Genomic DNA, 27,270 nt, shown 5'->3' on the forward strand with positions numbered 1-27,270 from the left:
ACATCGAAAATTAAGAGGATAGATTTTATTTCAGATAAAATATCTGAAGATCATATAGACAGAACTTCAGTTTAATCTCCTTTCTTTTTTCCTTCTTCTTCTCCCGTGTATCAGCAAACTTGCCTACAAGAAAGACGTATAGGGGTCTGTCAAGAACAGCAGAACCTGAACACAACACCTGTGGAAATATTGGTTCTCCAGATACTAAGACACATGTAAGGATATGCTAGAGTGAGAACTGGGTTATGGGAATGCTACTTGTACAGATGAAAAAAATGTAAGGAAATAAAGTAGGAATATTTTTACCAATGTTAATATTAAATATAGATGGTAAACATTTCAGATAGAGTGTACTATACCTCTTTCCTTCTATAGTGATGCAAGATATTATCACTAGTAAGATCTTAGATACAGTAGCTGAACATGTTGTAATCCTGTCTTGTTTTTATTTTAAAACAATGGTTATATGATGGATTTCTACAGCTTACTATTGCAACTGACTACAGTATAAAATGCTTAACTATCTACCTTAAGGTATTTAACAGAATCCATTCTAACAGTGGCTTATTTAGATAAGTGCTGTATATGGGAGAGATTCAGAAAGATAATAAATGTAAACTTCCACAAGGCCAAGAGTAAAAACAGAATTGAGTTTATAAGGCACTGCCTTAGTCTCTCTGCAGAGTATTTTCCACAAATAGAATATCATCACTGGAAAAGCTCTCTCTCTTACAACTTTGCTTCATTTGCAGAAGCAGTGGCAAATCTTAAGTTCAGATCTGAAGAACCAGGTAGATAAATACAGGAGGAGATGCTTCTTCAGGTAGCTTCCCCCAAACTGTTTAGGATTTAGAGTTTAACACCAGCAGTGCATGTGCAGTCTGGTGACAGATGTGCTAGGATGATCTCATTGCATTAACCAGCTCATTTAGCAATCTGATGTGGATCCTGTTCAAAAGTATGATGAATAAAACAACGTTAGCCTAAATAATAATGTAACATCTGTATACCACCCACCTCTCAGCAACTACACACAGCTCACAATAATCAAAGCAGGTTTAGCCTAGTAGTTGTAAAAACATGAAATGAACTCAGTCCGTGATGTTGTGGGAGTACTTGAATGCTGTGATTCTGTGCATTCATTTACCATGAAGTTTTCTTTCTGAATATAGGTGCCATATACTGGCCAGGAGCCAGAAGAGGAAACCTACAGTGCAGAGAACTTCCGTCGCATTGCACGCAGTCTCAGTGGGACAGCCATCACAAGCAAAGAAGAGAAACTTGCTTCTTCTCAGAATTTTGTAAGTAAAATGGTTGAAAAGGAAATTTCTTGAACTGCTGCACTTGATTGGTTTAGCGCAGGGGTAGGCAACCTTGGTTCTTTTATGACTCATGGACTTCAACTCCCAGAATTCCTGAGCCAACATGGCTCAGCTTGGAAACCTCTCCCTTTCCCCTCAGCATGGCTGGCTCAGGAATTCTGGGAGTTGAAGTCCATGAGTCATAAAAGAGCCAAGGTTGCCTACCCCTGACCTAGGCCTAGGCCGCTTTATGACTCGTGGACTTCAACTCTCAGAATTCCTGAGCCAACATGGCTCAGCTTGGAAACCTCTCCCTTTCCCCTCAGCATGGCTGGCTCAGGGATTCTGGGAGTTGAAGTCCACGAGTCATAAAAGAGCCAAGGTTGCCTACCCCTGACCTAGGCCTAGGCCGCTTTATGACTCGTGGACTTCAACTCCCAGAATTCCTGAGCCAACATGGCTCAGCTTGGAAACCTCCTCCTTTCCCCTCAGCATGGCTGGCTCAGGAATTCTGGGAGTTGAAGTCCACGAGTCACAAAAGAGCCAAGCTTGTCTACCCCTGGTTTAGTGTGATTGCTAAAGGTTTTACAGAAAGAATAGCTTGTTCCACGTTCATCCTGTAAAATATTATCCCATTTTATGGAAAATACTTTCCTGCCGGTGTACTGTTTACAGGTAGGATAATTAAGATTCAAGTGCCCTTTATTTAATTTTGCATTTCTAGTGCCTGACTTACTTTCTAGTACATTCCCTTTGAGTTTTCCTCCTTCTCTTTCTGTGTACTCTCTACATTTTTCCAGCACCTGTGGAGAAAACTATTGTTTTAAATACTATTAATTTGTTAATAGTATTTAAAGCAATAGTTTTCTCCACAGGTGCTGAAAAAATGTAGACATTGCTAAAAGCACTACCTGTTGCTATGATAGCTCATTTCAAGGTCATGCCGGTATGCGCTTTAAAAAGTTTTTAATTAATTTACTTGAATGGAAAGGAAAAAATGCAAAGCAATAACAACATTATATGTGTGAGGGTTTTATGTATATATGTATGTATAAACAACTCATTCATAAGTTGCAAGTGATACTAGGTTTTAAATCCATTGAGTAATTAATATAATAAATTTATATTTCCATGTTAAAGGACATGTCTCCTAGCAATAAGAAGAATGTGGAAGGTCCATTTCCATTGCCCAGCTATCAATTTACATATAAGAAGAATGTAATAGAAAAGAACATTCAAAATATTACATCCTATTCAAATTTCAAAGTGTAGGACATCACAAAAACAAATGTTTTAATGAAACAATAATCTCTTTACACCTTTAACACAATTATTTATTAGATGTATTTAATTAGGCTTATATGACACCCGAGGTGGCGCAGCAGTTAGAGTGCAGTACTGCAGGCCACTTTAGCTGGCTGTGTTCAGCAGGTCAGCGGTTCAAATCTCACCGGCTCAAGGTTGACTCAGCCTTCCATCCTTCCGGGGTAGGTAAAATGAGGACCCAGATTGTTGGGGGCAATGTAAATATATATATACATTGCTTACTGGTGTACACCGCTTAGAGAGTGCTTGCACTTAAAGCGGTATATAAGTCTCATAAATAAAATAAAATAAAATAAATAAAGAGGTATACATAGCACTCCCTATTTTCCACCATAATAACAACCTTGTGAGGTAGGTTGAATTGAGAACATTTGTCGGGCCAAAGTCACCCAGTGAACATCTGGACTACGTTGACTAGAACCTTGGTCTCCCTGATGCTAATCAACACCTAATCACTATCTCACATTGACCCAGAAAGATGTATGTGTTCCTCTTCAATACAAAGGTAATAAGGTCCAATTAGTCCAAAATATTGTTTCTTGAATAAGCTGTAATTTAATATCTTTTCCCATTTTTTATGCCAGTATATAGATGAAATAGGGGTCTCCAGTTCCTTGTGCCATTCAGTCATTAATATGAGTGTGTCAGATTGCTTTATAATTAACAGTTATTATAAACACAAATGATGAGCCTTTTGTGGCCCATAAGATTTAACTACTGCTTATAATAACTATCTGAACGTGAAAATGGCCATGCTTAAACTGAGATGTCAGTAGATATTGCCAGTAAAACAATTTAACATAGGACATTGTGGGAGAAAGCCATCAGGGTGATTTTGGGCCAGCCATGCTCTTTCAATTCCCAACATGAGGTTGGGGTAACAAGCCAGTCAATTCCTGTCATAACAATGGATCAACACTCGGAAGAACCCAAAAAATGGACCCTACACTTGAGGGGAAAATATTAGAAAAGAAACAAAATTGTACACCCTCCTCCCCCCATCATTAGTGTCCGATAAGTAGCCTAAACATTTTGTTCATCTAAACATCCATCAAAATAGTTTCGGTTATTTTCTTATATTCCAACCTCACATGGGAAGGATTGGCAAAATCTAATTTAGCTTGCTTACATTTGCTGTGTAATTAGGGCAATTATTTATTCCTAATAAGTTTTTTTTCTTTGCTCAATTTCTGGTCAAAGTGTCCTATGTAGTCAAAAGAAAAGAAAAATAAGTGATTAAAATCAGCATATTTTTTTCTGCTGCAAATACTGTATTTTTTTTACTGAATGTGAGAACAAAAACTCTTCACTGCTTCTCTCTTCAAATTATGAAATACTAGTTTCTATTTACACTCCTTAGTCGTTACTTGCCAGCTGATTCTTAGACATGCATTACTGAGTATTTGGTAGGAGAAAGAAGACATGGAACAATTTCTAAAGAATCTCCTATGAAAAATATTCTTAAGAAATTGACACGTCTTTCCTAGAAGTTACAACATATTCAACTGCGCTAGTTCCTGTACCTCAGAAATGGATATTTCTCAGCCTGTACATTGTCAATTAGAATCTTTGAGGAATCTGTCGCTCCATTTGTCATAACGCTAAGAGGCTACAGCCATGATGAGAAAAACGATCACTGCCAGAATAAAAATTAAAAACAACGATATGTAAAAAAACATGCATGGAGGTGCTTCAAATGTTCTAGTTGGGGCTGTTCTGTTCCAGGTATTAACTAAAATGTGGCTGTTCTAAGCAGGAATGGTTCAGGGAGAATTTGGAAAAGGCCAGGGCTGAGGCGTTTCCTTGGCCATGTCAGTCAGGGACTTGAGTGGTGGCAGCAACAGCTCAGGAAAGGGGGCAAGGCAGAATGGGAAAAGAAGACATTAGAAGATTGGGAGAGGAGAAAATGGGGGACTTAGAGATGTGCTACAGCAGCTGAGGGAAGGGAGAAAGGAAGTCAGCAGCAAGTGCCTCGTGGGCGTGCTGTATTAGAGCGTTGGGCGGCGGCAGCACTTAGACTTATATACCGCTTCACAGTGCTTTACAGCCCTCTCTAAGCGGTTGACAGAGTCAGCATATTTGCCTCCAACAATCTGGGTCCTCCTTTTACCAACCTCAGAAAGGTTGACTCAGAATCGAACTCCTGGAGTGACCAGTGAGTTAGCCCACAATATTGCATTCTAACCACTGCACCACCATGGGGGCTGAAAAGATGGTGTTTTACTATCTTAGGTATTTGTGCTAAAATAGTGTTCTGGGGAATGTGATGTTGCAAGTGCCTTTTTTTTTCTTATTTTCTGGTAACTTTTATTGATTGCCTGGCTCTGTATTGGCCACCTGTTTGCCCTTGTTGATTCCAGTTTTAGTATTTATTTATTTATTTCTCTTTTTCCTTGTTTTAAAAGGAAGTGTCCAGCAGGAAGAAACTGTCAGTGGAAGCCAGATCCTATTCCAGCACTACTTCCCTTTCCTTCCCTCCCAATTTGCCTCCTGTGCTCCCCTTCCGTCCTCAGCACTCTTCACCCCAACTGCAGCACTTCTCCCATGATGCTCCAGTGACTACTATGGCGAACAAAATGCATAGACAATCAGGTAAATGACTGGGCTTTTTTAAAAAAAAAATGTATTTGTTAATCATTTTTAAAAAGACAAGAAAAAAGAGTGAACAAAGAACACAAAGAGAAAATAAAAATATTGGTACAGAAATATAAAATTGATAAGTAGATAAAGAATTAATACCTGGTGAGATCCTGGAAAAAGTAGCACGTTTGTGAGCACCAAGAAATGAACGTCCATTACTAGAAGCAAGTATGGGTTTGTTAAAACAGATCATGCCAGACAAGCCTTACTGCCTTCTGCGATACAGTCACTAAATTAGTGATCAGGGAAATGCTGCAGATATAGTTTACTTGGACTTCTGTAAGGCATTTGACAAAGTAGACCACAAACTACTTGGGAAGATAGAACAATGTGGGATAGACAGCATCACCACCAGATGGATTCGTAACTGGCTGACCAATCACACTCAGCATGTAGTTCTCAATGGAACTACATCTACATGGAGAGAAGCATGCAGTGGGATACCTTAAGGTTCTATCTTGGGCCCAGTACTCTTCAACATCTTCACAAACAATTTAGATGAGGTGATAAATGGGGAATTCCTCAAATTTGCAATGGCACCAAGGTGGGGGGGCTTGCTAACACTTTAGATGATAGACTTAAGATTCAGAAGGTTCTTGACAGACTTGAACATTGGGTCTTACCTAACAAAATTCAATTCATTGGTGAGAAAAATAAGATCTTTATATACAGGCAAGAAAAACTAAATGCATAGATATAGAATAGGTGGTACCTGGCTCAACAGTACCTGAGAGAGATCTAGGTGTCCTTTCCCCCTCCCCCCAGGAAGCAGTCCTAGTACTAGACCACTATTTAACTATGATCCCACAGTATCCTGTAGCTGCCATAAAGCTAATGCAGTCCTAGGTTGCAGATGGATAGTGGAAGGAGACCTTACACCTCAACTAGATCTCCCAAGAAAGCAGAACTCTTGAAACAGGCATTTTCTCAAAAGGAACTTTTATTAGGAACTATGAGAGCAAAGAATCAAAGCAAGGTCTGAGGAAAAATCCCACGCAAGCAGTATATCAAAAGCAATATCTGTTACTCCTTCTCCCAGGGTCCCGTGGTCCATTTGAATCTCATCCAATCCACACGTGCTTTATTATTTTGGTAACTGGCTCCTTCAAAATCTCTCATTTTCGTTTCCCTCTGGCTCCAAGCACAAACTGCCTTCCAGATAAGGGTGATATTATTTGGCTGCATTCCTTCTCCTGGGGGGAAGGGCAAAGTGGCAAGACAATGCAGAGCATCCCCCCCTCCCAGCAGAATGGTAGGCCCCAAGAAATGGTTACAGAAGCCTATATAGGATAGAAAGAAAAGCAATACATTTGTTTGGGGATCGTTTCAAGATCATGTGAAGTGAAAGTACCTCTTTATACAGCATTGGTGAGACCACACTTGGAATACTGTGTCCAGTTCTGGTCACCATGATACAAAAAAGCAGTTGAAACGCTAGAAATTCTGGAAACTAAACCATATGATGAATAACTGAGGGAACTAGATATGTCTAATCCAGTGGTTCTCAACCTTTTTAATGCCGCGACCCCCAACCGGTCGTAAGTCGAGGACTACTCAACCGGTCGTAAGTCGAGGACTACTCAACTGGTGCAGCACTGTTTGCAGAATGGGACTTTTGGCGGGCTCAGCAAGGCAGAGACAGCCTGGACAATTCCTATTGGCTTTTGAAAGCGAATAGAATTAGACTCTATTCAAGCACAGCTAAGGAAAAAGGAAAAAAATGGCGGACTGCATTGTTTGGCGACCCCCGTGAAATGGTCGTTCGACCCCAAATGGGGTCCCGACCCACAGGGTGAGAACCACTGGTCTAATCTAATGAAGAGAAGAAGTAGGGGTGATACAGTAGTAATCTTCCAATATTTGAGGTGCTGTCACAGAGAAGAGAGGATCAATCTATTGTCCAAAGCACCTAAAGGCAGGACCAAGAAGTAAGGGGTGGAAGATCATTAAAGAGATGTCCAAACTAGAACTAAGAAACTTTAATCAGCAGAATGGCTTATCTCTGGAAGTTGTATGAGCTGGAGGTTTCACTGGAGATTTTAAAGAAACTGAATAACCATTTGTCTGAAATAGTCTCCTTGAGCAGGGAATTGGACTAGAAGACCTCCAAGATCCCTTTCAATCCTGTTATTCTATATTCTAATTAACCAGGATTGTATAGCTAGCGCTCAGTGTATTTCTGATGAGAATTGAACTGTATAAAAGAAAGTACATTGAATTATTTTAATGATGAGAATAAGGATTTGAATCCTTGAGCTAAGGGCCAGAATCTCCAATATTCATTTATTTAAAGATACAAAAAGGAAAAGAAGAAAACTAAAACTTTATAGAAAAACATTAGCTTCTAACCTTCCCTTTGTACAACAGTTGATTAATGTACAATATTTATAGACTTAACTATTTGTGATTCTGATTTCAAGTGTTTCATCATTTTTTTTGTCTCCTGAAAACCATACTCTAAATTCTTACATTTTTCTTCATATGTTATATACAGTATAGTATGTGTGGAAGCCACTCTTGCTTAAATTTGATTAAGCTTCTTTTGTGAATATATGTGTCAGCCTTCCAGCTGATAAATTCAACGTCCAGCTGAGCTGCCACTGGTGCCTCACAAGGAAGAGTCAGTCCCAGTTTGGCTGTGGTCTGGATCTTCTTTTCTCCTCCCGATGTCATTATGCTATAATCTTCTCGGAACCCTCCAAATAGGCTGCACTCAAAACTTATGAGAGTTGATTTAATATCAGCCTTCTGGCTGGTGAATTCAACATTAAAGGAACTCTATGGCCTTGAGGTGCCATAAGAGATAATTTTTTATTGAATACACATCCCAGCACTGAAGAAGTAAAATCAACTCTAGTTTTCTCACGCGAAAATCTGATTAGTTAACAGTAGCTTTCCATAACCCCCACCCACTCATGTTGCCCAATCACATTCTCTCTGTTTCTTAAGGGAACGGTCCACATCTACGTCAGACACCTGCTTTGGATGACCTTGGGTCTCACAGTCTATGGACAGCTTCTTGAAACTCTTGTTTTTTTCCCATATTCCCCCTCCCTCCTGTTGAGCAGCGACAGAGGTTAGCAAGCATCTTAGCAGTTTAACCTTGACATGCCAACCCCCTGGAAAAGAAGGTAGATATAAGGAAACAATAAGTACATTTATTCAAACATTCAAACTTCATCACCTTGGACGTTGAGGGTATTTGTCATGAAACATCTGTAATCAATCAGCTTTAACATCTTGGGCTTTCATGCACTCAGCATCCGCTAAGGGATAGTCTCTTCACAGGACTAGGTACTGTACTCAGCAGAATTAGCCTGGCATACTGCATTCTAACCACTGCACCACCATGCCACTTAGGACATCCTTTCTTGTCATATACAGGTAGTGCTCAACTTATGACCAAAATTGAGACCAGAATTTCTGTTCCTAAGCAAGGTAGTTAAGTGAGTTGACTTCAATTTTAACAACCTTTTTTGCCATGATTTTGTCAAATGTCCAGCTAGTGAATCCAGAAAGAAATTCCTAGGATATTGTTCTTCCCAAAAGTAATACTTTTATTGAATACACTGCATTGGTATAAAAGAAGCAAAACCAGCTCTGAATTTCCCACTCAAATGTCCACATAATTAAACTTGAATTCCCTCTTTGGCCATCCCCTTCAGTCCATTGCGATGTCCAATCACATACACTCCTTTTGTTATGGGAACTGCTTGAATTGTTCAAACACCTGCGCAGCATGACCTTGAATGGGGGAGCAGGGCCTCATAATCTGCAGATTCTTGCCATTCCATTCCCATCCCATGAGATTCAACCACCTCCCTCCCAATTATTGTCAAGTTGAGAACAGAGAAGGAACTAGGTGAAAAGCGAATAACTCTTGACATGCCAATCCCCCAGAAGAACGATAAATCTGTAATTAGCACAAACATACAAATTCATAAACATGTACAAAGCACTGTTTCACTTTAGTCACTTAGGGTATCTGGCGTGAAACCTCTTTATTAGTCTAGCCACTCTAATGTCCTTTGTCGCCATCCATTTGGTATCCACTACAGCAGTGATGGGCAACCTTTTCGGCGTGGTGTGTCAAAATTCGGCAAAAAATCGAGCATAACTCGCGTGGTGTGTCACTTCGACAAAAAAACATAATTTTGTGCAATTTATAGTTTAAACTACAAAAATGTATAATTGCAATATATAATTGTATTTAATAAACCAAAAACAAATTATTTAACATACCTGCTTAGTAACTTCTTTGTTCATCAATCTGTCGATGTCGTATGTTGCCCTTGATATTATTGAACTTGTTTGGGGTGCCGTGAACTGAGATAAGTGAGGGGGAGGGCAAATTCTTTAACTAACCTGCATATTAGTGACTTTTTTGTTGCTGAATTTCATTGGCTAAATCTTCAATTGAAGGTTGATATTTTGTACACTTCAGGCCCAAGCAAGCGCTACTAACCTCATCTGTCAATCTGTTTCTTTTGTTGGTTTTGATATTATTTAATGCTGAGAATAAGGTCTCACAAAAGTACGTAGAAGGAAAAATTGTAAGTAAAGCTGTTGCTATATTTTTCAGGGTGCTAAAAGTGTCTGGTAGTCTGTTCCAGGCACTCCAAATTTCCTGTTCGTAGTGGCACTCATCTTGATTCTCCAAGCGGCCCCTTTCCAGATTCTCAAGCTTTGACCTCAAGTCGACAAACACCTGAGCCCAGATGCTGTCTTGAAATTCTGCAAGCTGCATCTCCAAATCATCTATTTGCGTCCATTCGAAACCATTTAATTCCAAACTATTGTAGACTACTACATCAGGATACTTAATTATTCTCATGGTCTGTTCTAGGCTTCTAAATTGACTAAATCTATCAGTAAACTGGTCAAGTAACGAGTCTAAAACATGCTGGCACTTCATATGCAAGAGTTCCACTACATTTCATACAGCTGCACTGGCCTTCTCAAAATGCTTTTGTACTCGAGGAAAATACTTATACGTTTTAGTTTCTACATCTCGCTTGAAAATTTTTACTTTACTTTCAAAAGCTTTTATGTATCCAAACATAACATCAATACTTTTGCCAAAACCTTGTAACTTTAAGTTCAGTTCATTAACATGAACAGAGAGATCTGTAAAAAACATCAGGGTGTTGACCCACTTATCATCATTGAGCTGAGGAAAGTTTCCCAGATCCTTATCTTCAAGAAATACCTTAATTTCTTCAAAGCACTCCACAAAGCGCTCAAGAACCTTGCCTCGGCTCAGCCATCCTACATTATTGCACATCAGCAGTCCACTGTAGGTGGAATCAACCTCCAGCAAAAGTGCTGAAAATTCTCGCTTGTGAAGGAGGCGAGCAGTTATTAAATTAACTATTTTTGTAACAACTGACATTAAGTCATTTAAGTCAGTGAATCCTGCCTTGGCACATAAAGCCTCCTGATGGATAATACAATGAAAAGGCACAATCGGATGTCCAATAGCTTCTGTAAACAATTTCACAAATCCAACTTTTTTCCCCACCATGTTTGGGGCACCATCTGTCGTCACTGACACAACTTTAGAGATATCAATGCTTAGGTCGCAGAATGTTTGCATAACAACCTTACATATTTCGCTTCCTGATGTACTTGTTGGAACTGATACTAACTTTATCAACTCTTCTCTCATTGTGTGACTATCAGAATATCGACCAATAATGGCCAACTGAGCATGTGACATGACATCAGTAGTTTCATCAAGACAGATGGAAAAATATTTACAATTCCTTATGTCTCTCTTTAATTGATGTTGTACGTTTGTGTTCAGTCTCATTATTCGGTCTTTTATGATATTTCTACTGAGTGGTAACTCAGATATTCTCTTAATAATTGCATCTTTATTCTGCATATCGTGAAATAGAAGTGGCGGACATCTTAGGAGAGTTTCTTTAATAAATTCTCCCTCATTAAGTGCTTTTGCATGCTGAGCTATGGAGTGAGCAATGCTCAAACTTGCAGATGTTAAATTTGTACAGCCTTTTATAAATTTAAGGATGGAGTTAGATTGGCTCTTATAAAGATGTAGCTTCCTGGAAATGTATTCCTTCCTTTCATCCTCACTTTTTTCCAAGAGCTGGGAATGATTAGTTTCAAAATGTCTATTTATATTCCACGTTCTGCTTACTACCGTTTCAGTACATAGAACGCAAAATGATCTGCCATTTTTTTCTATAATACCATACATCTCGCTCCATGTCTCTTGAAAGGGTCGGCCACTGCTACTACCACTCCCTTTACTTAACCTTTGTTTTTTATTTTTTGGGTGCTCCATCAGTGGGCCAGTGACAGCAGATAGAATTATAGATAGCTTGTTAGCCAATTAGGGGTTAACTAGCCTAACACAGCCTCCCCCTCACTTATCTCAGTTATTGTGGGCAATTACAAGTCCACGGCACCCCAATAGTTGCTGCTAATGGCGCTCACAGGTCCCCCTTACTGTGTGGCACGCACTAATTGCGGCCTGACTGGAGAAAGGCGCGCGCTGTTCCTACGCTCCTCTCCTGGGGGTCCTCCCTAACGTACTCTCAGCCGTGCTGATGAAGTGTGTGCGCACGGCATGCACGCCTTACCAGCAGCCCCTGCGTTGATAAAGGGGCTGTGCCTGTGCTTGCCTGTCAGTCGATGGCACAGGCTGAAGTTTGCGGCGGGGACACAGTGAATGAGTGAGTGTGGGTGGGGGAGATCACACGTCCCACCCCCCGTTCCTCCAGCACAGAGTGTATTTCTTTCATCCTTCCTGGATCCAAGGCCGTAGTGGTACGGTTGCTCTAGGGGGGCGGTAGTCAAAATGGGAGAGTTTTAGTGGGTTCGAGTCCCACATAACCTGGTGACCCGCCAGGTATCCGTGGGGATTTCTCTTCCGTGGCGAAAACAAAAAAAATATTTCTTTCATCCTCGGCGTGCAGGAGCCGAGGATGAATTGCATAAAATCGCATGAAATCCTGCGCGTGTCACCCCAAATGGCTACGCGTGTCAGCACTGACACGCGTGTCATAGGTTCGCCATCACTGCACTACAGGATAGCCCTTCCACAGCACAAGGTATTGCAACTTTCCCAGGTGGGGTCTAGAATCCAAGATGCCTTTAATCTCATAGTGTTCCTCCTCTTTTATAAGGGTCGGAGGTGGAGGGGTCCCTCCAACTGGCCTTAGCTTAGAATTTTAAGCAGATTTTAGTAGACTGCAATGAAACACTGGATAGATCCACCTAACACTTCTCGGCATCTGTAGCTCCAGTGTCATTGGGTTTATAATTTGCACAATGGAGAAAGGACCTATATACTTAGGACCCGTCTTCTTACAGGGCTGCCTTGGGTTTAAATACTTCAACTACTTTATCTCCTACCCTGAACTTCCTTTGAGGAGCTCTCTTCCGATTAGCTTGCTTTTTCTGGGCCTGTTTTGCTTTCCCTAGTGCCTTGTACACCATAACCCATGTGCTTCTCAGAGAGTCCATCCATTCCACCAGTGTTGTAGAAGAGGAGGTCCTGGGGAGAAACTCGGGCATGGCTACGAACTCAACCACCATAACCAACTTAAATGGGGTAAGTCCCGTGCTGCCATGCATTGAGTTATTATAGCTACCTTAGCAAACGGCAGCAGCTCAGCCCAGCTAGTCTGCTGATAATTTATCTTAGGTATTGCTCCACCTTTGAGTTAACTTGTTCTGCCGCCCCATTAGCACTGGGATAAAAAGCGGAGCTAAGCCCCTAATATGAGCCATCAGGCTCATGAACTCCCAGAATTTTGCAGTAAACTGCACCCCCCGGTCTGAAATAATCCTCTTTGGGATCCCATGCAGTCTAAATGTGCTGCATGAACAATTTTGCTAGGGGCCAGACTGAGAGGAACTTTGGGCATGGTATGAAATGTGCCTGCTTGGAGTATAGGTCAGCAATGGTCTATATTACAATGTTCCCACCACTCTCCAGAAGCTCAACTATGAAGTCCACGGCTATTTCCTTCCATGGCAGGGTTGGGTTGGCTATTGGCTGCAGCAATTTAGGAGTTTTCCCTGGCAATCGCTTCATAGATGAGCATACAAGGCAACTAGCCACATAGGATTCTATATCCTTCATCCTTGGCCACCAAAATTGCCTTTTTATAAGGTGCAGGGTCTTTACAAATCCAAGGTGCCCCTCTGGCTTCGCATCATGACTCTTTTGTAGGACCATGGTTCTCTGGCTGACTGGGACATACACTTTACTCCCCTTCCATGCTAAGCCTTGCTTCAGCATCAAGTCTCTCTTATGCTTTTGGAACTACTCATTCCCTCCCAGGACTTCTCCGAATTGCTGGATCAGTAAGTCTCCTCCTGGTGCCACAGATTCTTAGATGGGATGACAGAGTTAACTGTCTCTTCCCTAGTGCTCTTATATTGAGGCAGGCGTGAGAGGGCATCGACAAGGAAGTCCCCCCCCCCAGCAAATAACATAAGGAGCCTATCAGACTTCCTTAGAGGACTGGTTCCTTGGGGCCTTTAGTGCTCCCAGGTTCTTGCGGTCGGTCCAAACTTTGAACGGGATTTTGTGCCCTTTAAAAACTGTCTCCAGATGAGGAGGGCCCAGCTGATAGCGTAAGCCTTCTTCTCCCAGATGGCCCACCATCTCTTGGTGTCAGTTTCTGAGACATATAGGCGAAAAATTGCAGCTCTTCCCTTCCATTTTTCTGCATTAAAATTGCCCCCATGGCCATGTCGCTGGTGTCTTCCTGGATCACAAACGGTTCATCTGGGTTCTGGTGTCTCAATATTGGCTCAGCAGCAAAAAGCTCTCTTTAGCTTTTTGAAAACTGCTTGGCACTCAACAGTCCAGTTCAAAGATTGACTAGGGCTTCATCCCCTTTCCCATTTTCAGCTGGGTTCATGATGGATAGGGCTATCTGTGCGAATGTGGTAATGAATTGCCTATAGAAGTTTGGAAACCCCAGGTTGCCTTCTGGTCTGTGGGGCCACCCATTCTAATATTGTCCTCACTTTTTCCAGGTCCATTTGTACTCCTTTCCTGGAGATATGGTAACCTAAGTAGTCTAGACTGGTCTTGTGCAAGTCACATTTGGATTGCTTCAAGTACAGCTGGGCTTTTAGCAGCTTCTTTAGCACAGGTCTCACTAGCTTTATGTGCTTTTCCATGGTTTCAGTATAAATGAAGATATCATCACCAGTGCCCCTTTATACAGATGTTCATGTAGGATTTCGTTTATTAGTTACATGAACACAGCAGGTGCCCCTTGCAGCCCAAAATGGATAGCACCCCAAGGGGTAGTTGAATGCAGTCTTCCACTCATCCCCTTCCCTAATCCACACTCGCTAGTACACTTCCCTCAAATCCAGCTTGGTGAAAATCTTCCCCTTGGACAAATAACCCGACATATCAGTCATTAAGGGAAGGAGGTACATGTTCTCCATGCAAATGGCATTTATCCCCTATAATCCCCACATATTGTCAGGGACCTGTCTTTCTTTCTTTGCCTTTGGTTTTGGTGGCTCTCACTTTTGTTTGTGTCCTGGTGGTTACTTGTGTTGCTAGTTGGTGAGAGGGGATGACTGGCCTGATTATATCTGGCTTAGAGCTGTTATATTGAGGCACTCTAGATTGTGTATCAGCTGGGAAACTTTTCCCCCTGAGTGTTATTTCAGAGTGAAATTGAAGCAATTAAATTATTGCGCCCATCAGGCTTGTTTGGGCAATAGCTTTCAGGGAGGTTTTATGGCCTTTAGATGTTTGGCCCCCTCCAGGAAGTGTCTCCATGTAAATAACGCCCATTGCACTGCATATGCCTAAACAACACTCAGTGTTGGTGAGTTTTTTTGGACATGTAGGTGCAGGGTTGCAGGGGTCCCTCCTGGTTTCCTTGTAGGAGAACTGCCCCCACAGCCACATCACTGGCATCAGCTTGGATGACAGAAGGAGTGTTCGGGTCTGGGTGCTTTAGGATCACTTCTCGGGGAGGGCTTTCACCACTCATGTCCCGATCAGTGCTTGTTCCGGGCCATGTCAATCTCTACTTCCTCTGCTAGGATGTACCAACCATGGAGAGTGGGGGGGGGCATCCCTGGAGACACAGGTATTATAGATTTCGTCACTCAGCCATCCTTGAAATAGCTGTCTTGTAGCCAGTTAATCGGCACACCAGCTGGTGAAATTCTTGCGTGTACTCGGTGACCCCCTTCCTCCCTTGCAGGATGTTTTTGATGCAGCTAGGGCAGTAGTGACGAACCTATGGCATGGGTGTCAAAGGCAGCACCCGGAGCCCTCTCTGTGGACACATGTGCTGTTGCCCCAGCCTTGCCTCCCCCGCCACCCCCTCCTCTCCAGCAGCCCCCCTGAAGGAGAGTCACCCTTGAGCGTGGCCCACACGGAGCAGCGCAGCCAAGGACATGGCAGCCAGGCAGCGTAGACAAGACTCGGTCCTCACACCCCATGATGCAGTTGATGCTGCAGGGCACGGGCAGAGGGTGTGGCCGCCATAGCGCTGCTGGGCTGCCTGGGCGATCTGCGGCGGGCCCTGGAGGCAGTGAATGGTCCTGTGGGTGAGGGGGGCAGGGGATGGGAGGGCAGAGCGGGGGCAGGGCAGGAGGGTGGAGTGGGTGTGGCCAGTTTTTGGGCACTCGGTCTCTAAAAGGTTTGCCAGCACTGAGCTAGGGAGTCTTCGAACCGCTTGCAGAGGGCAGCCATGAAGTGATTATTTCTCAGCTCCAGGGTGTTGTCATGCTGAAAGGTCACCATCCACTGGGTAACTGGCCCCTCCAGAGCCATGATAACATCTCACCTTGGCTCCTTCGATGGGTATTTCCCGGCCATACTCCAACATGTAGGTCCAGGCCAGGCCAGGAAGAATCCCAGTTGCTGGGGGGGTCCCTGTTAAACTTCACACTCGGGGGGGTTGCCTTGTGGACTCGCTTCCCCCCCTGGGGCTGGTCCCATAGGTACTCCCTTCCAGGCAGCCACCCCCATTATTGGAGAGGTGGCGATTGCCACCATTGGGCTAGCTGAGATACTGGCCATCGCAATGGGATGGATGTTCCATCTCATCGCCAGCTGTGCTGGGGTGAATAGATGTGCCCCATCCAAGACAGGGTTTTGCGCGCTTTGAGGTTCTCTAAAGCCCCCCCCCCCCGGCATGAACTTTATGGCTTGTTCTATTATCCAGTCTGCCCAGTTGCTCTCTCCACACGCCTCATCACTTTCTTCATCCAGCCCTTCCAGCTCAGCTCGCTTTCTACATTGGTGGCTGCCTCTTCCTCCGTGGGTGAATGTCACCCCTTGGAGTTTCTCTTCCCACTTCTCTTTTCCCCTGACCCCTAGGGATCATCTGGTGTTTCAGCAGGTTGTCTTCCCCCAGCCACTCAGACAGATCCAGTCCTCCAGAAGGGGGTCTGGTAGACGCATCTCCACAGGTTTCATTTTCTTCCCGGTCACTCCCTTGAGTTGACATCATACGCACGGTCCCCACAGTAGAGATGTAATCCTCTCCGGGTTGACTAAAAGTACAGGTTCTGCTTACTGTCAGAACTGCCCCAGTTTGCTCTCTCGAGTAGGACTCGTGACTCAGAAACTGTTTTCAGCCAAGTCAGGCGGAATCTGGTCTTTCTGCACAAAATACAAAGCTATTCTTTCCAACTCCCAATCCCTCCCCCCATGACCGGTCCCCCAACCAGCTAATGTGATGCCGGTAAGATGTTTTGAGAAGCTCTGGTAATATTCCATTCTCTTCTTGTTCCATATCCGTTATCGGATGTTGGCGATCATGTTGGCAATCCTATTTTTATCAACAGCCACACAAAAAGTGCTGCTGAGGTTTGTCCAAACCAGTCCGTTAGATTTTGAAGCCACGATGTTCTTCTGCCTGGACCTCGTTTGCCTTCAGTCTTTCCTTGGAGAATTAAATGGAGTATGCCATATTTTTCTGGGTGTTGCATCACATGTCCGAAATATTCTTTCATTTTTTAATTGTTTTGATGATTTCCCTGGGCTTTCCCAGCTATAATGGGTAGCCCCCCCCCAATCCACCACCTGGGGACGCGCTTTGTGGGGGTTCCAGGCTCTCCCTAAGACAGTGGTTCTCAACCATTTTAATGCTGTGACCCCCAACCGGTCGTTAAGTCAAGGACTACTCAACGGTCGTAAGTCAAGGACTTTCCCTGCCCGGGAGCGCCGCGCATGTGTGGGGCCGCCCCCTGCGCCGGCTGAGGCATAGCTGGCAAGGGGCAGCCACCGCGCAGGGTGACCTCTGGCTGGACCACCAGCTGGCCCAGCCCAAGGGAGGTAAGGCACCCGCCAAGCCCCACGCGCACCAGCAACCCTCCCTGCGCCCGCCGGCCTCCCACCTCCCACCCCTGGCCCTCTTTCACTTACATTTTTAGTACTTGCTCAGCAGGGAGGGGTGGAAACTTCCAGACAGCTCGCCTTTGCTGCAGACAACTTGCAGCACCGTTTGCAGAATGGGACTTTTGGCGGGCTCAGCAGGGCAGAGACAGCCTGGACAATTCCTATTGGCTTTTGAAAGCCAATAGAATTAGACTCTATTCAAGAGAGTCTATTCTATTGGCTTTCAAAAGCCAATAGAATAAAAGGGAGTAGCACAGCTAAGGAAAAGGGGGGGGGGAAATGGCGGACTGCGTTGTTTGGCGACCCCCGTGAAATGGTCGTTCGACCATTCTCAGGGCAAACAATTGAAGAACCTTGTATAAGCCGGTTTGGTGATTGGATCTTCTTCCATTGTCACTTTTCCCTCCCCACTCCCAGTCCCTTCCCATTCCCCACCATTTGATACCCAGGTGTGGATTGCCTCAAATGCCTCCCCCCCCCTTCCCCTTGGATGGCAGGAGCCCAGCAAGGCGCCAGGCCGACGATGGAGAGCCTGACATTAACATTGACAGTAGTTAATACTCGCCTAACACTTGCCACAGCCACCCACGGGTCACAGTCCAAACTATGGCTGAGAAAGTAGCTCAATAGTGATTGGCACAGATTGCAGAAGCTGCTAATTCAATTCAGGAATGAGGTATCCGACGGCCTTTATTGCATCTTATATTTTCTGCTAAGGAATGTTTCCTGCTGAGCTATTTCAGGCTTTCATTCAGTATGCTTCTCAAAGCAAAGGATTTGGTCAGCTGTAGTTCTTCGGTTATGAGTAGCCTAGAATTAATTTTTTGCGACAGGATTTTGCTCTTCAACTATGGATAGGTAAAATAATATTTACAATTTGTTCATTTTTCAGGAAATCAGAAGAATATCCAAAAGTATCTAACTGCACCTGACAGGAATACAGCTTTCCACGCAGAAGACAAACCACGTGTGCCGCTGAATTATGACAACCCCATTTACAAACAGGACCAGCCTTCTCAAAGGCAGACATCTTTCAATACATTTTTAGACAGCGGAACGCTAAATGCTTCCAACTACTGGCTACAGAGAAGTCACGCTGGGCAAGAGACAGCAGCAGCAGCAGCAGCAGATCGTGACACAGCGCACGGGGACTCTCTCCCCCAGATGAGCGAGGACTCACGAGAGCCCCTGCCCCAGTGGCCACTCCCTCAGGGAAAGGATGAGGCTGGTACTTTGGGCTGGAAGCGGTCCCCTGGCCGGGGTTACGCCACCGTCTCACATGGGGCTTCAAGACACAAAGGCTTTCAGGGTGGCGGTCTGATTTCCCAGCAAGCCAAGGTCCAAGGCCCGAGGCGTGTCGACATGCCCCCGGACGAAGACTGGCGGCAACACACCTTTGCTCCACAGCCTGCCTCAAGAAGCATCTTCGTCCACTCCGGTAATGCCCTGTAAAACCCTGGCCCGTGTCGCGGTTCCCTCCATGCACAGCCATGACTGGTGAGAGGGCACCCTTCCGCTGGGGCTGTCCCTGTCGAAAGAGGCCCTTGTCTGAACTGAAGATACTGAAATGCAGGTAATAAGATAGCAAGATTTCCCCCCCCCCCAGCCAGTCGTTGCCGGCTTTGTCTTTAAAAATAATTAATGTGATTGCTGAAAACTGACTGCACTTTATATTTCTTTGTATGTACTGCTGTTTATAAAGAACTTTTTCAGCAATTCCATTCCTAACCTTTTGCTATAAGAAACGGTTTTAAGGCTCGCTTGCAGTAGGAGAGCGGGCAAGGTTTGCATTTTGGACTGAAATTAAATCCTCTGATGTTTTCTGTAGGCTGTATTTGGTGAATTTATGTATCATGTTATGTAGCACTAGAAAGCCTGTGTGCCAACTTTCAATTCAGTGTTATGTTCTTCCGCTCCATTACATGCTGGGGGGGGGGGAAGATTTCAGATCTTTCTACAGAATTGGCAGTGTTCATAATTTAGTAAGATATAGGCACAGATAGGGGCTAGGGAGGGGAGCGGTAAGAAGATATGGCACCAGCCTATTTCTCATCTTTTTTCAAAGTAGACTAACAGGGTTTGAAGTAGCACGTTTAATAAGCACAGAATCACTGTAACTATTTTAGGCTCTGACATACTTGCCTTTGTAAGTTTTCTCAAAGAAATAAAATGAAATAGTTATGTTTATTGAATGATTATTAATTACTTTCCTATCTTCCGAAAGGTATTTCCCAATTAGGAATAGCTCTTTTACTGTTTTTTTTTTCTCTTTCTGGTATTAAAATGTTTTATGGATTGACTTTTATAATAACCTACTTTGTGAATCTAGTTAAAATAAGGTGATTTGTATGTTTTATAAGATTATGATTTACAACAGAACCGTTGTGAATGATGCAGACAAAATACACCACATTTAAAGGCCCTGTTGAGAAGTTAAGTGTCCTCATCCTGATTTTCATTCTGTTTTAAAGTTTTGTAAATCGGGAGATTTAGTTACAATTATTTCGTCAAATGAGTGATGACATTATGTCTATGTTCTTGGATTTTTATAGGAATCATGACATTATGTGTGACTTTTTTTAATTAAAAACTCATACATTTTTCCTTATATTAACATTGCAGAAATTCAGGATGGATATTTTGTAAATGCCAAATGAGAAAACTTTTGATAGAATATTTTAAGAAATTAGAGTAATATGAATTATATTACAATATAGTAAGCTCAGTAACAGGGAAAGATTGAAGGCGAATGAGGTCCAGGCAGAAGAAGAACATCGTGGCTTCAAAATCTAAGGGACTGGTTTGGACAAAACTCAGCAGCACTTTTTCGTGTGGCTGCTAATAAAAACAGGATCGCCAACATGATCGCCAACGTCCGATAACAGATATGGAAGAAGAGGAGGAGGAGGAGGAGGAGATGAAGAAGCTGCTGTTGCCGCTGCTGCTGCTCAGTAAATTTCTGAATTCTTGGCCCTTGCATTGCAAGTTGCTCCAAGAGTTAGATAGCAACTCCTGTCACCTTAGCCAGTAGTTGCTACCTTTTCACACTACACATTGCCCCCCCCCGCCTTTATGTATTTCTAACCTTTAGAAAATTAAGCAGTCCATAAGGCCATGAAGAGTTGGCGGTGGCTTACAGTCTTAGCCAGGTTGGTCTTCCAACAGATATGGGTGATGCTGTTTCAGCTATTATCTTCGCATAAATGGAACAAGAATGAATATTGTGGACTTAATGCATCCTGACAGCTACTCCACTGCATGGGTTCAGGAAAGACAAAATATAGCACAAGTAGTTCTGGCCAGAACACATTTGTTTCTGATCCTTAAAATACAAGGTAGCAAACTATGACAACTTACCTCTTTAGCCTCCTGCACGTATCCTTTCATACTCTCAGGCCACCTATTCTTTCTTTCCTCGGAGCATTTTTTCTGTAAGGGCCCTTTTTAAGTTTATGAAGAACCTGGTTCCATCACTCAATTACTCTGGAATTCCAAAGTAGTAAGATAACTTTTGTTTTTCACCTCTAGCACTTTGGATGCTCTTTTTAATCAACTAGCTTGCAATTTGGGGAAAGGGGGGGAAATTGTCCTTGCTTACCCCAAAGGAACATATAAATACAGTATAATTGTAAGTGGTGTCAGGAAAGCCGACAACTCAGAATGAGCTGAGATTACTAAAGGGTGCAAGGATGACAGAATGTTCTATTAAACATCTATGCTGAAAATACAAAGAATTAGTATACTGTACCAGCTGCTCAGTGGAAAAAAGCTAACCAGCAATAAACGCAAAGCTACTCAACTCATACTTTTGTGTAGCCTACACCAACAAATGAATTAGATTTTTCATTAGGCAGTGTGAAGATCGGGATGAAGGGGCAAGATTTAGACTGGAGATGGATAGAAATAAGATCAGGAAATACCTCTATTTTGAATGAATTGAAATTCAAGCAAACTATATTTTGGGATACTTATTTGGGGGGGGGGAAACTGGACAACTGATTTAAGTGCTGAGTGCCTGGAGCAGTGCTCCTATTCCTGTCTTCAAGGGTGGGCAGGGGATTATCAAGGAAATTATAGACTAGTCCGATTGAGGCCGATAATCATCTAGAACGAAAGATCCAAAGAGATTGATAAGCATCTAGGAAATATAATTACTCAAAGCCTGCATGGAACTTGTCAGGCTAGCCTTATCACATTTGTTATCTTTATTAATCAATTTGGGAAATGCTTTAAGATTTAGTTTCAGCTTGATAAAATACCCTGCGAGAAGCTCAGAGTGAAGGTAGCTAAAAAAGGGTGCTGCCAGATGCCCCTTCAGCGCCAAAGGAAGACCAGCTGGGCAGATGAGCACCACCATGATGGGCCTATGACAGGTAGGCAACCTTGGCTCTTTTATGACTCGTGGACTTCAACTCCCAGAATTCCTGAGCCAACATGGCTCAGCTTGGAAACCCCTCCTTTTCCCCTCAGCGTGGCTAGCTCAGGAAATCTGGGAGTTGAAGTCCACGAGTCATAAAAGAGCCAAGGTTGCCTACCCCTGCCTTAGAACTAAGCACAGCACAGGAATACCTATTAATTAGTGTAACGGGCCAATCAGACCAACGAAGAGTATTAATGAAGCACCAAGACATAAGAAAACAGCCAAATGGCTATAGATACAAGCATAGGAGATTAACCTATGCCCAAGATTCCTCTCTGTACAGTAAAACTGCCCCAACTCCCAAAGGGAGATAAAAAACAGAAATTCTTATTAAATAAGTGTAAGAATAAAAAAGCAAGTTCTTATTGTAGAGTCTGAGGTTAATCTAATTAGTGGTAGCCAAAACATTCTACGAACCTCAGTCCAGTATCAAATGAATTGAGCTCAATTTTAGCAACCATATAAACATGCAATTGCAACAAAGCTTCTTTGACACATTTCCTTCCAAATGTTCATAGTCCAGTTTTATTCATTTTTTTGTCCACACGGCATAAGCAATTATCTAACCTCCAGAATGCATTATTCAAAAACTTTCTCAAACGCTCACTTTCATTCACTTTATAAAACCTGAATCTTTTAACAATGTACTTAAATATATTGAAATAGAACTGTATTTTTTTAAAAAACTCTAGGCAATACAACTAGGCAATTATCAGAAGTTGCAAGCTAAAATGCAGTTTTCTACCCTCAATCAAAGCTTGAGAAACTAAAAATCCACTTGGGAATAAATCATCTTAAGTACATTAAGTATATTCACCACTACTATATTAAATTTAAAAAAAAAAACAGATTTACAGTACTTTCTTAAAGAGCTCGGTTTTCTTAAAATTGAAAGTGTACCACAGTCGTTAAAGAGTCAAGACTTGATTAAAATCTTCAGCCAGATTAAAAACTGAGGGGAAAATTCTGTGTAAAACATCTGGGGTGACTTTGGGTTGGATAAAAGGGTCTCTTTATTATTGCAACATCTAAATACTAATATTGATTGTCACCACAGCAGAGGCTTTTAAAGGACACTAAATTAGCAAACATTACTTTCTAATCACTTCCAGGAATAAACTCATTAACTATTCCTAAGGTATTAGAAACTTTTAGAAAGACAAGTTGGAAAATGTCAGATCAATCTGCCTTCAATCAAAAAATGAAAGAAAATTTTTAATCACAAGCTTAGAATTTAAAGAATCTGAAATAAACAGGAAAAAGCTAAATAAGATTTAATCTCAGAAAATTGACTAAGGGTCCAGATAAAATTGGAACGTTGAAACTTTTACAATAAGATTTAGGAACTAATTATGAAAACAAACTGCTTCTCCTGGGAAATAGACTATTTTGGTGTTTACAATACATACTAAAGATACACAGTTTCATAATTTCCAAATTTATGAACAATTTCAAAAACTGGAAATGCGTACATTATCCGAGTGTAGCTCTATACACGCATTATCCTGTCCTTTCTTAGAGTAAACAAACATTATGCAAAGTGCACAGGACTAAAAGCAAGTAACAGACTTTGTGACAATAATAGAACAGACACATTTCAGGCAGCAAGTTTATTGTAAAGTAAGTGGTGTGCTAAATTAAGGCAATTATATGTGCAAAGTAAAAGATCCTGATCAACCAATGCATACTTATCTGTCTAGGATAACTTATATTTTTATAAGCTCTGATAGCTGGTAGCAATAGTTGGCTGTTTGCAGCTCTTGTTTTATTTTCTGACAGTTGCTTCCTATTGACCCACGATGGCCAAGAGCAAGCTTCTGTAATCCCCACCGGTGTCACTTGAAATCATGGTAGCCAAAGTCTTGTGGTACATCTGTGTGAACAGCTGCTTGATCTGTACAAGATCAATCTGTCCCAAAAGAAATAGAATAAAAATATCACATGGAAGAAATTTAAAGCCACACCTTCAAGTTGAAAGAGGAGGCTATTAAGTTTTTAACTTTTTTTTTCTTTTTAAAAAGTACAGTATGTGTGTATGTGTGCGTGTATCTTTCTCTTTTTGCCTTTTTTTGCTGGAAGTTTTATTTCACCAATAAAAAAGGGTCTTAAAAAACCCCCAAATTTCAACAAAAAATTTAGATCACATCCTTTTCAGCAAGAAACGTGACTTCAGAAATGATCATAATTGCGTTCATGTTGTTGGAGCAGTATTGAAAGTAATGCTTTATTTAAATATACAATTCCATTTCAGTCAGATGCAATTACATGGGCTAACTCAACCTTGAGATTTATCTCGGTCACGTGGGAGCTGACTTTTGGACGGAGAAAATGCATAATTAAAAGCATCGTTCACTATTAGAAATGCAAAAGCATGGCTTCCACTACAGTATTTTAGAGGTTATAAATATATATAAATCAACCACCAATGACTGTAATGAATAATGGCTTCAAATTGTGTGTGTGTGTGTATGTGTGTGTACATTTTGCATTTTTTTCAGATTTTTTTCTTTTATAATTTTGGGTATTCTTTTTCAGTTTGTTTTTGTTGTTGTATTTGGTTAATTTAAAACAAAAAGGGGGTGTCAACGCTGCTAACATCGGATGTTTTTGCTTTGACAAGAGTTAGATGATGCTGGGGAGGAGGATTGTGCATCACAGTTTAGATAGACATAATAGTGTATGAGCCAAGGTTAATGAAATAAGAGATGATAAGAATTGGCTGGGCTGGAGAAATGGAGGGAGAGCCTGCATTTCAAACTAATTGGAGAATGTGATTTATGACTGTTAATTGGAAGAGGGAATCGTGCTTTGATACTATGGGCTCAGGGGGGGGGGGAATCCAGATTTTGGCTTCCGCTATGTTAGTGCCGAAGCTATGCTACTCCAATAAAGATTCTTTAAGCCAGGTAAGCAATGCCTCAAGAAGTTCTTTGAAGAGTTTCATCTGTCGGAACCATGACAGGGGGATTATAATCATTAATACTTTTATTTTAAAAAATGTCCCTGTTTATATCACTTTATATCCTAAGTCATTGTGAGCAACGGGACTGGCACATTTCCATTACTTGTATTTTCAAGTAGTATTACCTGATGGAATTAAAAAGCTAAGTTGCTACAGGCAACGGCTACTTTCTGAAGCTCCAATGCTCATCACTTATCAATGTTTCAACTGACTTTACTGTCATGAGAAATTCATTTATAAAAAATATATAATTTCTCATGACAGTTAATAATAACATTAATAAAAAAATACAGTCCTCGACTTGCAACAGTGCATTTAGTGATTCATCAAAGAGGCAGAGGCACTTATGATTCTTGCAGCATCCTCATGGTCATGTGATCAAAGTTCAGAGGCTTGGCCACTGATTCATATGTATGACAGTTGCAATGTCCTGGGGTCACGTGCCCACCTTTTGCAATCTTCTGACAAGCAAAGTCAACGGAAAAGCCAAATTCACTTAACTATGTTACTACCTGGACAACTGTAGTGACTCAGTTAACAACTATGGCAAGAAAGGTCATAATGTGGGGCAAAATTAACTGTCTTGCTTAGCAACAGAAATGTGGGGCTCTCAATTATGGTTGTAAGTCAAGGGCTACCTGTCTGGAGTTAAGGACAATTGTTATGTTATTCTAGTTTTTTATTGTTATTTTTCCTCCTAAAAGGTGTTTTTTTTTAATTGAATTGAACCACTTATATGTCATATTAAAGGTGTAAACATCTCTTAATCTAGGGCTTTTCAACCTTTTCACCCATTGTACCACTTTTAGGATATGGCAACATCCGAGTACCACCAGTCGCCTAGCAAGGTGTCAAAAACTTGATGACCAAAAAAAAAAAGGAAACAAGTGATAAAGTACAGATAGTCCTCGACTTACAGCAGTTCGCTTAGTGACTGTTCGAAGTTACAATGGCACTGAAAAAAGTGCCCCCCCAAGCCACAGCCGAGCAAGACGCCTGCCTGCCCGCCCAGCAGCGCTCTTCCTCCTGTCCGAGGTTTTCATTGTTGTGAGCATTTCTGTTGGGGATTGGTAGCAGGGGTGGGGTGGGGGTGTTTGGTTTTTATTCCTGTCTGCTGGGTGGTTGCAGCAGGTTTTGGTCACTTCACATGACCCTGGGACACTGTGACCGTCATAAATATGAATCAGTTGCCAAGCATCTCAATGTTGATCCTGGAGCTTCCACTGAGCCCTGACAGCCCTGCAGCTCCAGCCATCTCTCGCTCAGGCTTGTGCGGTGCTGCCACCGGTTCAGCTCATTCCCCTCCCCCACTATCACTTTTCTAGGATGGTCGCGTACCACCTGCCAGGTGCCAATGTACCACAGGTGGTACCCATACCACTGGTTGAAAAGCCCTATCTTAAGTGATTTATCATGGTCTGATTTTTTTTTTTTTTACATCTCAAAAGCCTGGCATTTTAACAGGAGTGTGTAGACTTTCTATATCCACTGTACAACAGCAAGACACACCGTTATGAATGCTATAGAGAACGTAAACATTCTTACCTCACTGCGAGTTACAATAATTCTAACCAGCGTAGAATCGTCTGTGCCGGCTCCTTTCATGGCATGATAAAGTCTTTCTGCAAAAAAGGCTGGGCGATTTAGAGCACATTGTACTGCAAAAGAAAGCAATCCCAAGAATATGTCCAGATTAGCACCGGGAATTAAAAAAAACAACCCACTGTTTTCCAGCAACAAGGCTGAACGTTTTAAACACAAACTTTAGACACAAAACTTAACTTTGGCATTATTAATACAGCCCCTTTTAGGTAGAGAAATGAGTAGAAGCCTTGAGATCACTGAACACTGATAGTGGTAGGTGGGGAATGTATATATAATTCAGTTCATTGAGATTTGTGATTTCATTTTTAAAGTTGATGTGCTATATAATTGGGCTTCTATCAGAATGGAGAAGAGGGGAAAAAAGCAAGTCAGACGTAGCAAAACTCCCAATTTTTAGATCTAAATCCCTGGCATTAAGAAGCCAATTAACATCCTGAGGTCCTGGTGGAACATGAAGAAATATTTCTCCTTTGAATTATTGCCTCACAGAAATCTGTCCTAGATTAATAAACTGTTGGATTGTGATCTTGATAATGAGAGACAAATATGAAAAATTCTATGAAGGCAGGCAGAATCTGAAGTTCCCACGTGAAATCGTTAGGCTAAAACCCATTGTTCAAAAACCCCCCAACTGCCTAGTCCAGGGGTA

The 27,270-nt window shown here is 42.1% G+C and overlaps 2 protein-coding genes across 6 annotated transcripts in view; one reads left to right on the forward strand and one right to left on the reverse strand.

Moving 5' to 3' along the window:
• Positions 1-22,900, forward strand: part of USP54 (ubiquitin specific peptidase 54) — a 96,024-nt gene extending 73,124 nt beyond the window's left edge. Inside the window, exons 20-24 of one of the 4 annotated variants that reach the window (XR_005558707.1) lie at positions 115-215; positions 1,173-1,301; positions 5,033-5,219; positions 12,720-12,849; positions 18,527-18,665. Coding sequence is in view for 2 of the 4 variants with exons in the window: in XM_039360021.1 (XP_039215955.1) it covers positions 115-215; positions 1,173-1,301; positions 5,033-5,219; positions 18,527-19,086 (977 nt within the window). In the remaining 2 variants the exon portion in view is untranslated. Of the gene's footprint in view, positions 1-114; positions 216-1,172; positions 1,302-5,032; positions 5,220-8,216; positions 9,436-12,719; positions 12,850-18,526; positions 19,824-20,256 lie in introns of those variants that run through there. The other 3 variants (XR_005558706.1, XM_039360022.1, XM_039360021.1) reach the window with 3 other exon arrangements.
• ANXA7 (annexin A7) overlaps positions 22,736-27,270 on the reverse strand; it is a 38,213-nt gene continuing 33,678 nt past the window's right edge. For both annotated transcript variants that reach the window (XM_039360025.1, XM_039360026.1), the window contains exons 12-13: positions 26,562-26,674; positions 22,736-23,963 (exon numbers count right to left, since the gene is read on the reverse strand). In XM_039360025.1, coding sequence (XP_039215959.1) covers positions 23,841-23,963; positions 26,562-26,674 — 236 coding nt within the window. In that variant the 3' untranslated portion in view covers positions 22,736-23,840. The remainder of the gene's footprint in view (positions 23,964-26,561; positions 26,675-27,270) is intronic.

Source organism: Crotalus tigris, unplaced genomic scaffold (assembly GCF_016545835.1).
Source record: "Crotalus tigris isolate CLP2741 ecotype Arizona unplaced genomic scaffold, ASM1654583v1 scf7180000019147.1630427, whole genome shotgun sequence".
Taxonomy (NCBI): Eukaryota; Metazoa; Chordata; class Lepidosauria; order Squamata; family Viperidae; genus Crotalus; species Crotalus tigris.